The 16,011-nt window shown below is 47.9% G+C and overlaps 1 protein-coding gene across 4 annotated transcripts in view; it reads right to left on the bottom strand.

The window, feature by feature from the left end:
• Positions 1 to 3,042: 3,042 nt before the first annotated feature.
• TMPRSS4 (transmembrane protease, serine 4) overlaps positions 3,043 to 16,011 on the bottom strand; it is a 50,236-nt gene continuing 37,267 nt past the window's right edge. For 2 of the 4 annotated variants that reach the window (XM_011964850.1, XM_011964851.1), the window contains exons 6-13: positions 14,691 to 14,792; positions 12,678 to 12,718; positions 9,606 to 9,765; positions 8,027 to 8,193; positions 6,551 to 6,649; positions 6,198 to 6,340; positions 4,060 to 4,209; positions 3,043 to 3,612 (exon numbers count right to left, since the gene is read on the bottom strand). In XM_011964850.1, the coding sequence (XP_011820240.1) occupies positions 3,601 to 3,612; positions 4,060 to 4,209; positions 6,198 to 6,340; positions 6,551 to 6,649; positions 8,027 to 8,193; positions 9,606 to 9,765; positions 12,678 to 12,718; positions 14,691 to 14,792 (874 nt within the window). In that variant the 3' untranslated portion in view covers positions 3,043 to 3,600. The remainder of the gene's footprint in view (positions 3,613 to 4,059; positions 4,210 to 6,197; positions 6,341 to 6,550; positions 6,650 to 8,026; positions 8,194 to 9,605; positions 9,766 to 12,677; positions 12,719 to 14,690; positions 14,793 to 16,011) is intronic. The other 2 variants (XM_011964852.1, XM_011964853.1) reach the window with 2 other exon arrangements.

Here is a 16,011-nt window from a genome sequence, read left to right as displayed (position 1 = left end):
CTCCAACCTGGGCGACAGAGCGAGACTCCATCTCAAAAAAAAAAAAAAAAAAAAAAGAAAATGCCTTTATTCTTGAAAGATAGTTTTGTAGGGTTCACAATCCTTGATTGATTGTTATCTTTTGGCATGCTGGAGATATACTTCCACCGACTTCTAGCTCCTTTATTGCTGTGGGAAAGCCTGTTGTCAGTCTAATTGTGGTAGATCTGTGGTACTGTGGGTGGTCTGGGTTTTCTTTCTCCTGCTGTAAAGAGTTTCTTATTGTCTTTGGTGTTCTGCAGTTTCATTATAATGTACGTAGGTGTGGATTTATTCTAATTTTTCCACCTTGGTTGTATATGTGTACACTATGGTGGTGTATGTTCTGTGGATTCACACCTTTCATCAGTTCTGGAACATTCTCAGCTCTTACCTCTTTGGATATTGTCTCTCTCTCATTGTCTTGATTTTTTCTTTCTGGGACTCTGGATATGTTAGAGTTTACCATTCTAGGCTTCATTGCTCCTGGCCTTGTTTTCATAGTTTTAATCTCCTCATCTCTGTCTGCTGTTAAGCCTAGTCACTTCTTCAATTTATCTTCCAGTTCATTTGTTCTCTCTTAATTGGTGTTTTAAATGTTACTTACCCCATCCACTTAGTTTTTTATTTTTATAATTGTAATTTTTATTTCTAAAAGCTCTATTTGGTTCTTTTTCAAATCTGCCTGTTATTTTTGCTTGATTATTAAGATATCCATTTTTAACAGAAAATAACAAGTGTTGGGGGGGATATGAAGAAATAGTAACTCCTGTAAACTGTTGATGGGAATGTAAAATGGTGCAGTCTCTGTGGAAAGCAATATATCGGTTCCTCAAAAAATTCAAAATAGAATTACCATATGATCCAGCAATTCCACTTCTGGGAATATACCCAAGAGAATTGAAAGCAGGGCCTCAAAGAGATATTTGCACACCCATGTTCATAGCAGCATTATTCACAACAGCCAAAAGATAGAAGTAACCTGAATGTTCATCAGTGGATGAATGGATAAACAAAATATGGTATAAACAATATAATATTATTCAGTCTAAAAAGGGAGGAAATTCTGACACATGCTACAACATGGGTGAAACTTGAAGACACAATGTGAAGTGAAATAAAACAAGTCCAAAAAGACAAATACTGCATGACTTCACTTAAATGAGGTACCCAGAGTAATCCAGTTCACAGAGACTGAAAGCACAATGGCAGTTGCCGGAGATTGGGAGGAGGGGAAATGGAGAGTTGTTTGATGAGTACTGAGTTTCTATTCTGGAGATGGATGGTGGTGATGACTGCACAACAATGTGAATGTACATAACACCACTGAACTATACACTTAAAAATGGTTAAGATGGCAACTTGTGTTATGTGCATTTGACCACAGTTAAACATAATTTTAAAATGTGGAACTAGTATTCATTTTTTATTTAAATATTTTATAAATTATCATATTGGTATAGTGTGGTAGTTTACAGCAAGACTCTGTCTTCCAAGTGCTCATGTTCAACTTACAGTCTATAACCTCAAGCAAGGAGCTTAACCCCATTGCGCCTTAGTTTTTTTAATCCATCAAGTGAGGATAAGAATAATACCTATCTCTCCATCCTGGCTAACACGGTGAAACCCCGTCTCTACTAAAAAATACAAAAAACTAACCGGGCGCGGTGGTGGGCGCCTGTAGTCCCAACTACTCGGGAGTCTGAGGCAGGAGAATGGCGTGAACCCGGGAGGCGGAGCTTGCAGTGAGCTGAGATCCGGCCACTGCACTCCAGCCTGGGCCGCAGAGCGAGACTCTGTCTCAAAAAAAAAAAAAAAAAAAAAAAAAGAATAATACCTATCTCATAGATTTCTGCGTGTATTAAATGAATCAGTACGTAATGAAGCACTTACAGTAGTGTCTGGCACATACAAATACTCTGTAAATATTGCTTATTATTATAAGTCTCTAATATTCTGACATCTGAAGCCTTTGGGGTTCTAAATTAGCTTGTTTTTTTATGCTGCCCACTTAAGATGTTTTTTATTTTTCAACATCTCTGATCTTTGATTGTGAGTTCATATTTGGAGGATCTTTGGGAATCCTGAGGCTCTAAATTTGAGATATTTTCCTCCAGACCATCTGCAATTTGAGACCACCTTTACTGCCATCAGTTATCTCTGCTTCATGTAGGAGCCCTGGTTCAGCTCCCTTGTCTGCAGCGTGTCCAGGTTTAGCTCCGCTGCCAGCCTCCCCCATATAGGTCTCGACCCAAGATTTTAGTTTATTGCTCCCAGATCATCACCTTAGTTTCCGCTCACAGTTCTGAAGTTTTGTTTTATTTTGTTTTGTTTTCTGGGTTTCTATTTTCTTTGTTTTTGGCATTTGAGAAATTCTGTTGTTTCCTAAGAACCTAGTACAATGTGAACAAGTATATTTCATCTAGGATCTGACTTAACTATAGCAAGAGAGTCCTCAGAAAACCCAGGCTTTCACACAGCTGCCAGAAAAGTCCATGGGGCTTAATTCTTTGACCATTTTGAGTGCAGGGACTTATTCATGCTTACATCCTCACAACCCAGCTTGGGAGCTGCCTCATACCCAGCAGCTGATCCTTTTTGTTTTTTAAATGTAAGAAGCCACACTGAGGGCTCTCCGGGTGGAAAAAGTTAGGACACAGGACCAGCATTTCTTTCCAGCCACTTGGACATCCCTGATCGAATGTCACCCTTGACTGCCTAACTCATCTCCTTCCCAAGGCACAGGTTATCCCTGGCTCCTGGCTGATGATCACAGGCAGGGAGGGAGGGAAAGAAGCAAAGGGAGAAGGCCCTGTGTGGGAATGAAACTTGCTCACCCTGGCTTCTCTAATCTGCAGCTCACTCTTGCTGCCACTCAGCAGATCTGGTCTCCCCAACTCTTTTTTCCCCTGCCTCTACTTTGAGACTCAATTGCTTCCCCAGAACTTTTTTTCTCCCCAAGTCAAAGAATGAAGGTTCAATGGTCCCAGCTCAGTTCTTATCAAGCATTCCAGCTAGCCTATGCCAGAGATGTCACACAGCTCTTTAATAATAGTGGCCATAGCTGTAATAACAATAACAACAGTCGGTAACAGTAATCACACCAACAGTAGGGCAGTGCATTTTATATTACAACTGGTTTCTTGCTCCAGTAGGCTTGGGGATGGGTGAAGACGGACAGGGCTGGCACAGACCCTTTCCTCCTCCTCTCCAGCCCACAGTGATCTGGGCTTTCACAAGACAGCCTGCTTCCATTCAGTAGTGTGGGAAAGTTCCTTCTTGGCTTAGCAATACCCCTGAGACCTTGGCCTGCAGGCTGGCGTGTTCAGTGGGCCGCATCTCTCCCTGGGATGCTGGGAGCACCAAGTGTGGCTGAGCTCGGGCTGCTGACTTCCTCTGGGCGCCTCTGGGCTGTGAGGGTCTCTTACAGGAATTGAGGCCCTTTGCTGCTCCAAGAAATGCTGAGGTTGTGGGCAGAGGGGTGTACCCAAGGGGGCTCTTGCTCTGTGTCTGACTTTGGGGATCCCCAGGTGGGCAGGGCAGGAAGGACGCGGCTCCCAGCACTGCAAAGGGGCAGCAGCACTACAGCTCAGCCTAGAATAAGAGAGACCGATGAAGAGAAACTCAGATTATTTGAAACTGGACAAAGTGGTGACATGTGCAAAATGAGTCTTCCTTTTCTGAGGCATTTTGCTTCTCTCCCTACCCTGCAGAGGACCAGGAGGTCTCATGAGCCTTTCCACTCTCTTCCTTATCAGAATCTTCTCACTAGAAAGGATCTGATAGTCTCATTCTGTCAGAAAAGAGAAAGAAAGGCTTGGTGTGTTCTATTCCCTAAGGTATTTGCATTTAACAGAAATCTCTGACCTAAGGAATTTCAGCCTTAATAGTGCAATCTCAGGCTGTCCCTTGCTTGGAGGGAAAGTTATTTGGGATGTAAAGAGTTGTCAGAGCCATTTAAATCAAACCTGAGGATGGATTGGCACCTCCCGGGTAGAGGACAGGAGGGAAGGCACAGTGGGTACGGCAAAGGTGCCTTACCTTGCGGACATTGTAGATCCAGTTAAGATAGGCTGAGACCTTGGTGTACACTCCTGGGGTGCTCGGGCCCCCACAGCCATAGCCCCAGCTAACGATGCCCACCACCTGCCACTGGTCAGATTGGTACATCAGGGGCCCACCACTGTCACCCTGTGAGAGACCAGAACAGAGACTGCTGGGGAGGGCAGGTGAGGTTGGGGGGGGCTTCTCCTTCCCGGCTTCCTGAACTGGCCCGTCTGTTCCCCTGAACTCCCTGCTGCCCTCCGATGTTCCACCCTCACCCTCTTTGCTCATTAGCACCCTGGAATGCTCTTCTCTTCTGGGGCAGAAGGGCTTGTCTGTGGGCAAGTAAGTTGCAAGCGTGCTGTTAGCCTTCTCTCAAAGATTCACAGCTCACATTAGCAAATTAAAGGCTCTGAGAGATGCTGTAAAAAAAAGTCTGGTTATTGGCCAGGCGCAGTGGCTCTCGCCTGTAATCCCAGCATCTTGGGAGACTGAGGCGGGTGAATCACTCGAGGTCAGGAGTTCAAGACCAGCCTGGCCAACATGGTGAAACCCTGTCTTTACTAAAAATACAAAAATGAGCTGGGCATAGTGGCAGGCGCCTGTAATCCCAGCTGCTCAGGAGGCTGAGGTGGAGAATCACTCGGACCAAGGGGCGGAGGCTGCAGTGAGCTGAGATCAAACCGCTGCACTCTAGCCTGGGCAACAGAATGAGACTCAGTCTCAGAAAAAAAAAAGCCTGGTTATCATTGTTTAACCTAGTAGTTCCACAATTTATTTAATTACTTATAGAGTGCCTATTTTGTGCCAGGTAGTGTTCTAAGCAATTGGGATTCAACTGATAAAAAAACCCAAAAGATCCCTGCCCTCAGAAAGCTTAGGATCAAATAGGGTGAGAGACAGTGAACAAGCAAATAACAAAACAAGAAAATGCCAGATAGTGAAAAGTGCACTTATCTGGGAGTCCTTATCAGCTCCTTTAGCCCCTGGGGCTTCCTCCCTCTGAACCCAAAACTAGCCTAAATGCCTGTTTAATGCTACCGCCTTTCTCCCAACCAGTGTGAGATCCCTGAGGGGTCTCCAAAGACTACCATGTTCATGGTACACAAGCGATGACTAAGAGATGCCTCTTAAGTGAAGGAATTTAATGACTGGAAATGGAGGTGAGAGTAGGGTAGGGGTTTTAATGAAAATGGTTCAGGCCAAGCACGATGGCTCATGGGAAAATCCTTGAACCCAGGAGTTTGAGACCAGATTGGTGCAACACAGTGACTCTATCTCTATTAAAAAACATAAAAGAAAAAATAGAAAAAAAGAAAATGGTTCAGATGATCCTCTGGAAGTATGGGGGAGGAAGAAGGTCTACAGGGATTGCTAAACAGTCCTGATGGCCAATGAGGCCAGGGTGAGGGGCACGCACGGGGGCTCTTCCAGCATCCTGCAGGTGGTAGTTCTTTCCTAGTGTAGTTCAGCAGCTTGGGGACAATCACAGAGAAAATAGACCTGGGATTCCTGACCTCAAGGGGCTAATCATTCCGTAGCTAGTGAGAAGAGTGGGTGGGGAGGATGAGTAATGTAATCTTTGTTGTTGTTGTTTTTAGATGGAGTCTTGCTGGGTCACCCAGGCTGGAGTGCAGTGGCGCAATCTTGGCTCACTGTGACCTCTGCCTCCTGGGTTCAAGCAATTCTCCTGCCTCAACCTCTCAAGTAGCTGGGGTTACAGGTGCACCACCATACCCGTCTAATTTTTGTATTCTTTTTAGCAGGGATGGGGTTTTACCATGTTGGCCAGGCTGGTCTTGAATTCCTGACCTCAAATTACCTGCCCTGCCCGCCTCACCCTCTCAAAGTGCTGGGATTACAAATGTGAGCCATCACACCCAGCCGGTAACATCATCTTTGAATGTGAAAGAGATTCTCTGATTGTCTGCATCCATCCATCCACCCACTCATCTATTCGTACATCTTTATCTGACTGTATCCTTTCCTTCCCTCCCTTTCTTCCTCCCATAATCACACATTGAGTGCCCGTGATATGCAAGGCTTCCTGTGGGGCATGCAGCCTCTGGGTTTTCTCATCTCTCTAGAACCTAAACCCTATTCCTAGAACTCCCCATGATTCCTGGAGGCCCCACCTGGCAGGTGTCCACACCCCCTTCCGGGATGCCTGCACACACCATCTTCTCGGTGACTTCCCCCTGGTACGCATCGTCTGCATTGCACCGTATGCTGTCAATGACCTGGACTGACGCCTGCAGCAGTATGTCAGACATCTTCCCTGGGAGGGTAAAAACACTCACATTCCCATGCTTGCCTTCTATCCCCCAGCCCTGGATTGCCAAACCACTTTGCTTTCTGCCTGGCGCCTTGGTGCTTGGTCCTCTGGGATGGGTTTCTCTGAAGGATGGTCCTCCTTCCCATCACTTCTGGAAGCTGCTCCCTCATACATGGGCATCTCCTGCCCTGGGGTCCTGCACCCAGGACTTACCTCCATTTTGCTTTGTAAAGCCCCATCCAATGATCCAGAGTGGGGTGGCTGGAGTGAGCTCCTCATCAAAGAAGGGCAGGCAGATGGGCCTGACCGTGCCTGCCAGGAGCACAAAGGAAGAAGGAGATCTTTTATTCATCATAATTGTTAATTTTCTGTAAATTATGATGCTTTATGATTATGGGGATCTTGCTGGTCTGGGAGAGACTGGGTTAGCTAATTCCTGCAGATAGTAAGCAACTTGGCTCTGGGCATGCCTTTAATAGGCAAACCAGCCAACCCAAAGCCCGTATCCCCAACCATTTCCTTTATCTGACTCTCAGACACCAAGCCAATATTTTCCCTGCCCTAAATCACCCCAGGGACAGATACTAGACAACCAGAGGCTGACCTCTATAGCCTAGAGAATTGTCCACACTATCCAATCCCAAGCATGCTCAATCTTGCCTTCCCTACCTTGGCCAGACCTGCCCATGGAAGCCACGGGTGGTTCTGGGCCATGCCTTCCCCTCACTCCTGTCTCCTGGTGGACCCAGCTGCTCCCCAGGTGTCCCTGTGTTGTGGGGGTTTCTCTCAGAAGCTATAAATAATAAACTCTTCTTTCAAAGTTAGTTGTGTCTGTATCTGTCACCTTACCATACCTGATTAAAACAATTCCCAGGCACAAATCTTGAAACATACCCCAGGGTTCAGGAGAGCCTGGCAGTTAAGCTCTCTGAAAGGGGTCACACCAGGGTCTCTAGAACACTTGTTCCATGGGATGCTAGTAGAAGTGGCATGAAAAAAGGATTCTGTGGTCAAATAAATTTAGAAAATTTATGCAATAAAACAGATTATTTTAAAAATTTCTCATACCTTTAATAAACTAATGTGCTCCAAGAAGGGAGCTGTAGTATTAAAATGCTTCCCAAACTTATTTGACAATGGAATCCTCTCCTCTCCAAGGGGCCAGTGTCTTACGGACCCCACAGTTGGGAATGCTGATCTAAATACATTTCAATATAAGCACAAGGCATCCAACAGAGCTGTTCAAAGACTCTGCAGGCTGCTTCACAGGTAATGGGTTCCCTGCCCCTGGAGGAGAGCAAACAGGAGCACAATGACTCCTTGGCAGGGATACTGAGCAGGCTCTCGGGTATTGGTCAGTGGTGGGGAATGAGCTTGATAATCTTTTTAAAAGGTCTCCTAAAACTCTAAGATCGGATGAAACTCCAGTTCTCCATTGAGGGGCTCCACATAGGGAAGACAGGCCTTGGAAGAATCTCCAGCATGGAATGGAGTGGAGGTGTTAGCTGACAGCTTGAGGAGGCCTCATGGCATCAGTGATGTTAGGCTGACATATTAGTTACAGACAAATGGGCAAGCTGAGGTCTTGAGAGGAGAAATTACATGCCAAGGTCACTCAGTGAGCTAACAGCAGAGTGGATGTGAAAACTGATGGAAGGGGCTTGGGTGGCCTCAGGCCCTGCTTCTCACCTGAGAAAGTGAGTGGGAGCTGCAGCTTCATGAGGGCGATGTCATTGTCTTTGGGGTACATGGGGTTGAATTCAATGATGATGATCTTGGCCACAGCCAGGGATGGGAAACTGCCCAGTTTGTCTGAGCCGGCCCGCACCTTCCAGTTGAACACATCGGTATGTTTCCTGGGGGCAGAGACAGCTGGGTTCAGGCCTGATCCAAGCCTGAGGAGGCTTTGCCAAAGGCTGGGTCCCCAGGGCCCTGGGGATTGGGATACTGGGTATCAGTGCCTTGGGAGGGAAAGATGGTGGTGGCGCAGGGATAGTAGAGAAGGGGCCGTCTTTTGGCACTTACAAGAAGTCGAATTCAAAAAGGGGATTTGACACTTTTTCCTTAGTGAAACCTGCCCAAGGAAATCTCAAGGAGGGCTGGGAAACGGGCTCCTCTAATGCCTGAGTTTTGGGGTCCTGGCGCTCTCTCCTCCAACCCTTTTCATTGTGTTACTCATGCTGTCAGTTACAGTACGTGCTTTCTTTTTCCCAATGCCAGGCACAGCTCAGTGTGCAGAGATGTTTTTCTAAGAAAGAATTTATAGCTCTTGCCAGAATCTCAAAAAAATAAACAACAACAACAACAACAAAATGGTTAAGAAACGCTGGCCTAGATCATGAGTGCCTTGAAGACAGCAGTGGGGTCTAATGCACTTGGGCGCATCATCTGGTGCTTGGTACCTGGTAGGTGCTCATTAGATATTGAATGAATGAATGAATAAAAATGAAGAGGGGCGGGACATGGTGGCTCATACCTGTAATCCCAGCACTTTGGGAGGCCGAGGTGGGTGGATCACTTGAGGCCAGGAGTTCGAGATCAGCCTGGCCAACATGGTGAAACCCTGTTTCTACTAAAAACACAAAAATTAGCCTGGCATGGTGGCACATGCCTACAGTTCCAGCTACTTGGGAGGCTGAGGCAAGAGAATTGTTTGAACCCGGGAGACGGAGGTTGCAGTGAGCCAAGATTGCACCATTGCACTCCAGCCTAGGCGACAGAGCAAGACTCTGTCTCAAAATAAATAAATAAATAAATAAATAAATAAATAAATAAATAAATAAATAAAAAGTGAAGGGGGGGTGGGAGTGGCCCTTCCCCGAGGTAAGGCCAGGCCTCTCTGTGGACTGGAAAGGAACCTATGCTTTCTAATTTTTTTAAAGTTTCCAGACATAATGAGGAAGTGGCTATGACTCTAGACCCTGGAACGACTTCCTGGAAACAAGCAAAAAGAGTGAGTTCTTGGAACTTCAGGCAGGTAGGAAGAGCTTTTGTGGCTTGAACGATATGGGGGTGGGGTGAGGACTCTGGGTATCTGATGGTGTCCCACCAGGAAGAGGCCATGCTTGGTGACCCGTACCCTCTGCTCAGACACCCAAATGCCTAACAAAGGGCATCATGGCCATTGTTTCCTTGGGGCCACCACACCCTGGCAAACGTCTCTAGTGGGAGAGTGAAGAGAAGGAGGGTGTCAGGAGACAGGACTCCAAGCTCTCTGGCCCCTGACTGGCCTTGGTCCCCAGAGACCTCCTTACAGCTGGGGCCTTACCTGAAGCAATGGGCTGCTGTGAGGACCCAGTGGGGGTCCAGGATGCTCCCTCCACAGACGTGCTGTTTGTCGTACTGGATGCTGACCTGCCAAGGCCAAGAATCCACAGAGGCCTCCTCCCCGCCCACCACACGGGGGGTTTTCAGGCTCTCCCCACAGGCTGGACACAGGCAGAGGCAAGAAGTCAGGCTTTTGGGGATGAGGCTGCCTCCCCTCAGTACCCAACATGTGCTCTAAGCAGGGACCTTTTGGCTGGGGCCGGAGTGGGGAGAGGACCAGGCCAATTGGAGTTATTCATGGGAGGTATTGAGTGTCCCAGACCATAGGCTTTCCCCAAACCTCCCTCTCCTTTTTCTTTTTCTTTCTTTCTTTTTTTGGTTTAAGATGTGTTCAGGAGGTTAGACTACGAACACGGGTGTGTCCGTTGTGCTGGGAATTTGTGACCTTCCCAAGTGATGCAGAATTACGAAAGCCCTGCCCAGGTGGCGTGTCCCCAGCCACTCCCACTGAGTAACAGTAAACAGACACCCACAAGCTGTTTTGTGACTCGGAAGTGGACTGTCCCAAACTCCCCCTTCTCCAAGTCTGTTCCCCGTGCCAGGGGAGTCTCTCAATCTAACATCCTGTCTTCCTATTAACTGACCTGGCTTTCACATCCCCCGACCCCTGGAACTCCAGTAAAGCCCTCAGGTCCCACCTCTCCACCCATGCTCTGCCTCTCCAATTCTTCTGGCAGCCACCACCATGGTGGCCATTCTAAAGGGAAAGGCTGCTTCCCTTCCCTGTGTGTCAGGCGCCGTGCTGGCCTGGAGCTTTTCAAACACCATCTGATTTCAAACACTGCTTTCTCCATGCCACCTTGCCCGCTCCCCCAAAGCCCTTCAGGATCTCCCTTGAGGGCAAAGTAGAGTTTCCACTCCTCCTGGCAGCCTCCTGCTGTTTCATATAAAGTCTCTGTCTAGCCAAATTGATCTGCTTGTAGTTCTCTAAAAAGTCATTCTGTTTTTGATCCAAAAAGATGCCCTTCCCATTGAAATGCTGTCTCCTCTCCTAGTTCTCGAAATCAGGGATCCCCAAACCCTAACACCCGGACCTCAAACCAGTACTGGTCCGTGGCCTGTTAGGAACCTGGCTGCACATTAGGAAGTGAGCAGCAGGGGCAAGTGAGCATGACCACCTGAGCTTCACCTCCTGTCAGATCAGAGGTGGCATTAGATTCTGTAGGAGCACAAACCTTATTGTGAACAGCACATGTGAGGGGTCTATGCTGTGCGTTCCTCATGAGAATCTAGGCTAGGTGTGGCGGCTCACGTCTGGAATCCTAGCACTTTGGGAGGCTCAGGCGGGCAGATCCGCTGAGGTCAGGAGTTCGAGACCAGCCTGGCCAACATGGTGAAACGCCGTCTCTACTAAAAATACAAAAATTAGCCAGGCGTGGTGGCACATGCCTATAGTCCCAGCTGGGCTGGTGGCGGGCACCTGTAGTCCCAGCTATTTAGGAGGCTGAGGCAGGAGAATTGCTTGAATCCAGGAGGTGGAGGTCACAGTGAGCCGAGATCGCAACACTGGACTCCAGGCTGAGTGACAAGAGCGAGACTCAGTCTCAAAAAAAAAAAAAAAAAAAAAAAGAGAGAATCTAATGCTTTCTATCCCCCTCTTGGTTTGTGGAAAAATTGTCTTCCATGCAACAAGCCCCTGGTGCCAAAAAGGTTGGGGACCACTGAATTCTAGATCATTCATTAATCTAACCAATTTGTGTCAAGTGCCCTGTCTTGGGGCAGTGCTGGGTGCTGGGAGAGAGTGGCGGGCAAGACAGACAACATGGGCTTATCCTCCTTGAACCTACAGATGCATTTTTCAGTGTTTAGCCTGGGCCCCCAGTCCCTGGGAATTTTCCTTTCTCTGGCATTCCCACAGGCTGTTCTGGGTGTTGGCCACCCTTTCAGTGTTGCTGAGTTTAGGTCTTGTTTTCTTGGTAAAACAGAGGCCCCACAAGGGAGGACCTGTCACTTATGCTCCTTCATGCCTTCAGGGCTACTCAGTGCAGAACCTTAGATGGTCTGGCCATTTGTTCATTCATTCATTGACCAATCACTGCGTGTCAGATCCCACACACTAGGTATTGTGGGGTCGGAGTGGGGGGCACGTGATAATGAATGAAACTCTCAACATCCTGCAGGGAAGCATACACACTCCTAAATTGCAGAGGCAGCATTGTGACCTTCTTCCCTTAGGTGTTCTAATTTCTCGCTATCCTTCCAGGCCAGTCTCAGTTCTCTGTGAAGCTGGTATGATGAGATGAGCCACAGTGCTTGTTTTCTTCTCTGATCTCCTCTGTTAGAGCTAGAAGGGTCCCTAGAGATCCTTGATGGGCAGCTGGACTAAACAACCTCTTGGGAAAATGAACTTCAGGAAGGTCAGGTGAATGACTTGAGGCCACACTGGAAGTGAACGGGACTGGTGCCCAGGTCTTCTGACCCCTGTCCAGCTCTCTCTGTAGCATGTCCACTGTGACTGCTACTCAGTCTGGCATTTTCCACATGCTGTCTTGCATCTCTCTCTTACTTAGTCATAAGCTACTGAGGATAGTGGCCAATTATTTCACTCATCTGGTACTTTCTACTTCTAGCCAACAACTGACAGAGTGAGACATATTCTAACTGTTCAATGAATATTTGCTCAAATAATGAATGTGGGTAATCTGATCTTGGATACCTGAGCTGATTGTGACGAAGAAGGCTATGTAGGTCCTGACCGGGGTGGTAGGCAGTGGAGGCCCCGTCCTGCCCTTTTCAGTCTTCCTAATGCTCTCTCCCAGGTCTCCACTTAGGTTGTGGAGCCATGCACAGATGGTAGAAGGGGGAAACTGAGGCTTGGAAAGACCCAGAAAAAGAAAGTGACCTGCCCAAGGCCACCAACAACTCGAGGGGGCATTGACTTGCAAGCCCAAGGGCTATAGACCAAGGCAGAATGAAACTTGGAGTCCCAGAAATTTAGGAGTGAAGATGAAGGTCTTCCTCCTTGCTCATTGCTGGCCCAGGCCCCAAACCCTCAGAGATTGGGGGTACTCACCAAGACAGTGCAGGGAGACCAGGGAGCCTGAGAGACAGGGCCTGGAAAACAGACACAGCACCCTGTGATTTAAGCTTCTTGCTCAGCTGGGAGGTAGGGACTTAAGCCTCCCAATGCTATTAATTCAAGTCCCCTCCCAGTACCTGGGGAATGTGGAAGCTGCACAGTGGGGAACATGTGGAGAGCGCATTGACATCCATTGCATTTCCTGCATTGACACTTCCATTTGATTGGATTCAACACCCCCACTGCTGAGTACCTATGGTGCACTGGGCCCTGCCTGCTTCGAAGCCCAGCCTGGGCTCCTGGGACCCAAGAGGGAAGAGGGCAGATCCCAGAACAGAGTCTGTGGCACTGCGGGCTTTCCAAATGGAAGAATGGAATTTTGAAGGAATTTTAGGCAAAGGATCATTCTGGACCAATCCTGTCCATTTCAAGATTTACTTTCAGTGAATGAAGGGGACCAGCCCCTTCACCACCTGTGGGCATTTCTCGTCAGGTGGAACGAGAGACTTGAGAAAAGAAAGAGACACAGAGACAAAGTATAGAGAAAGAAAAGTGGGCCCAGGGGACCAGCGCTCAGCATACAGAGGACCTGCACCACCTGCACCACACCACCTGCACCGGGTCTCTTGAGTTCCTCAGTATTTATTGCTCATTATCTTTACCATCTCGGAGAGGGGGATGTGGCAGGACAATAGGGTAATAGTGGGGAGAGGGTCAGCAGGAAAACATGTGAACAAATGTCTCTGTGTCATAAACAAGGTTAAGAAAAGGTGCTGTGCTTTGATGTGCACATACATAAACATCTTGCTGCATTAAAGAGCAGTACTGCCACCAGCAAGTCTCACCTCCAGCCTAAGGCGGTTTTCTCCTATCTCAGTAAATAGAACATACAATTGGGTTTTACACCGAGACATTCCATTGCCCAGGGACAGCAGGAGACAGATGCCTTCCTCTTATCTCAACTGCAAAGAGGCCTTCCTCTTTTACTAATCCTCCTCAGCACAGACCCTTTACTGGTGTCTGGGCTGGGGGATGGTCATGTCTTTCCCTTCCCACAAGGCCATATCTCAGACTATCACAGGGGGAGAAACCTTGGACAATACCTGACTTTCCTAGGCAGAGGTCCCTGCGGCCTTCCGCAGTGTATTGTGTCCCTGGGGTACTTGAGATTAGAGAGTGGTGATGACTTTTAACAAGCATACTGCTTTCAAGCACTTGTTTAACAAAGCACATCCTGCATAGCCCTAAATCCATTAAGCCTTGAGTAAACACAGCACATATCTCTGCAAGCACAGGGTTGGGGGTAGGGTTATAGATTAACAGCATCTCAAGGCAGAAGAATTTTTCTTAGTACAGAACAAAATGGAGTCTCTTATGTCTACCTCTTTCTACATAGACACAGTAACAGTCTGATCTCTCTTTCTTTTCCCCACAGGTGAATAAGCGGCCCTCAGCAACATCCCTGAATGCTAAGAAGCCAGCCTCCTCTCTGAACCGCTTTGCCACAACGTGACAGATTTCAACTGGATGCTCTGCTCTAAAGCAGGGTGATGAGGCTCAGGAATGGGCCACCCACAAGGGCCGTGGAGCCTCTTCCCTGGAGCATCAAGAAGGTGGGGAGCTCTGGCTGGGTAAGTGGTGGGGAAGGACAAAGTGACTTTGGAATCTTGATTATTGGGCAATTTATTAGAAAATTTACGGCAGTAGCAAAAACTATTTACTATCCAGATTGATGGAAAGGTCACATTATCCATCCCTCTGACTTTGAATAGGACAACACACTTTGTCCAGCTGTCCATTGTGTTAAAAACAAGTCAACACAGAAAACCTCTCCAAAATGTGAGTCTATAGCTCTTAGCATTGAATGATCTGTCTGGCTAGGAGTTCTTCCTGATGTCTGACTTACATTCTCCTGGCTGCTTAGGGTTCCAGGTGAGCTGGTTGCAACCTGAAGAGCAGCATCCATGTGGGGGCCTTCTGTAGGCCAGAAGGTGTTTCCTCACTTACCCACTTGAGTTCCTCACATGAAGCTCCTGGCTGTTTTCTGTGATTTCAACAACATCCAGATCCTGGTCTGGGCCAATCTCCACAGCTCTGAAAGTGGGTTTGCTGCTCACATCGAGAGAGAGAGAGAGAGGGGGAGAGAGAGAGAGAGAGAGAGAGTTGTGAGCTGGGGCAGGGGGTTAGAACAAGATGGTAGAGTTGGCTCCCACTCTCAGGAGACAGGGTGGCGGAGAATGCCTGGTGGGGAGTGGCCAGGGAGTGGAGGTGGTCTTAGTCAGTGAAGATGGGGCTTGCTTTGCTATACAATAAAGAATATATCCTTGGCATCCCAGGACTCAACCCTTGGTGCTGTGCTGATGTAACTTGCTTTCTTGGGCAGGGACTCCAAATCCAGAACCCAGAGCCCTGGAGAAATGTTAAGGGTCTCCTTTCCAAACTCCCGGCTCTGCCCTTATTTCAAATATCCCAGCAATGTCTTCCGGTTCACAGCAGGGAAACAAAGAGGCATAGGGGCCCAGGTTAGCTCCCTTCTCACCTGGGAGGGAGTTGGAATGTGGATATTTGGTTCTCCAAACAAGGCATCTGGTTTGACTTTAATAGTGGGGGTATACTTTTGGCCCCCTTAGGGCTATTTAATAGAACAGGACTGGATTGTCTTCGTGAGAATCCAAACAAACGGTTATCTCAACTGGACCACCCTCCCTCTTTCTCTCTGCTAATCCACGCTTGCCTGCTTTCAAACCTTGGGTTGAAGTTTTTCCTCCAACAGGAAGTCTTCCCTGATTAATTCCATCTCTCTGATTGTTCCTTTACTGAATCTGCCTCTTCTAAATCTTTTCCTTCCATCCCCAACCATGCTAGTAATGCTAGCAGAAGCTCTCCATGGAGGGGTGGGTCAATCCATGATACTGGTGGTTTGGCACATTCTCAGGCAGGAATGCTGGCACTTCCTGGAAGGACCCAGAGAGGACTCGGACCTGGGAGGACTAGAGTCCATTTTAAGAGTCCTCATAATCTAGGTTCTGTCCCTGGTTCTGGCACTAGTTTGATGTGTGGTCTTGGGCAGGTCACATTCTTTTTCTGGGTCTCTCTAAGCCTCAGTTTCCCCCTCTATAAAAAGATGCATGGGGCTGGGCACAGTGGCTCATGCCTGTAATCCCAGCACTTTGGGAGGCCAAGGTGGATGGATCACCTGAGATCAGAAGTTCAAGACCAGCCTGGCCAACATGGTGAAGCCCAGTCTCTACAAAAATACAAAAATCAGCCGGGCATGATGGCGAGTGCCTGTAATCCCAGCTATTCAGGAGGCTAAGGTGAGAGAATC

The sequence above is a fragment of the Mandrillus leucophaeus genome, unplaced genomic scaffold, assembly GCF_000951045.1.
Source record: "Mandrillus leucophaeus isolate KB7577 unplaced genomic scaffold, Mleu.le_1.0 Scaffold71, whole genome shotgun sequence".
Lineage (NCBI taxonomy): Eukaryota > Metazoa > Chordata > Mammalia > Primates > Cercopithecidae > Mandrillus > Mandrillus leucophaeus.
This window is presented reverse-complemented; position numbering and strand designations above follow the sequence as displayed.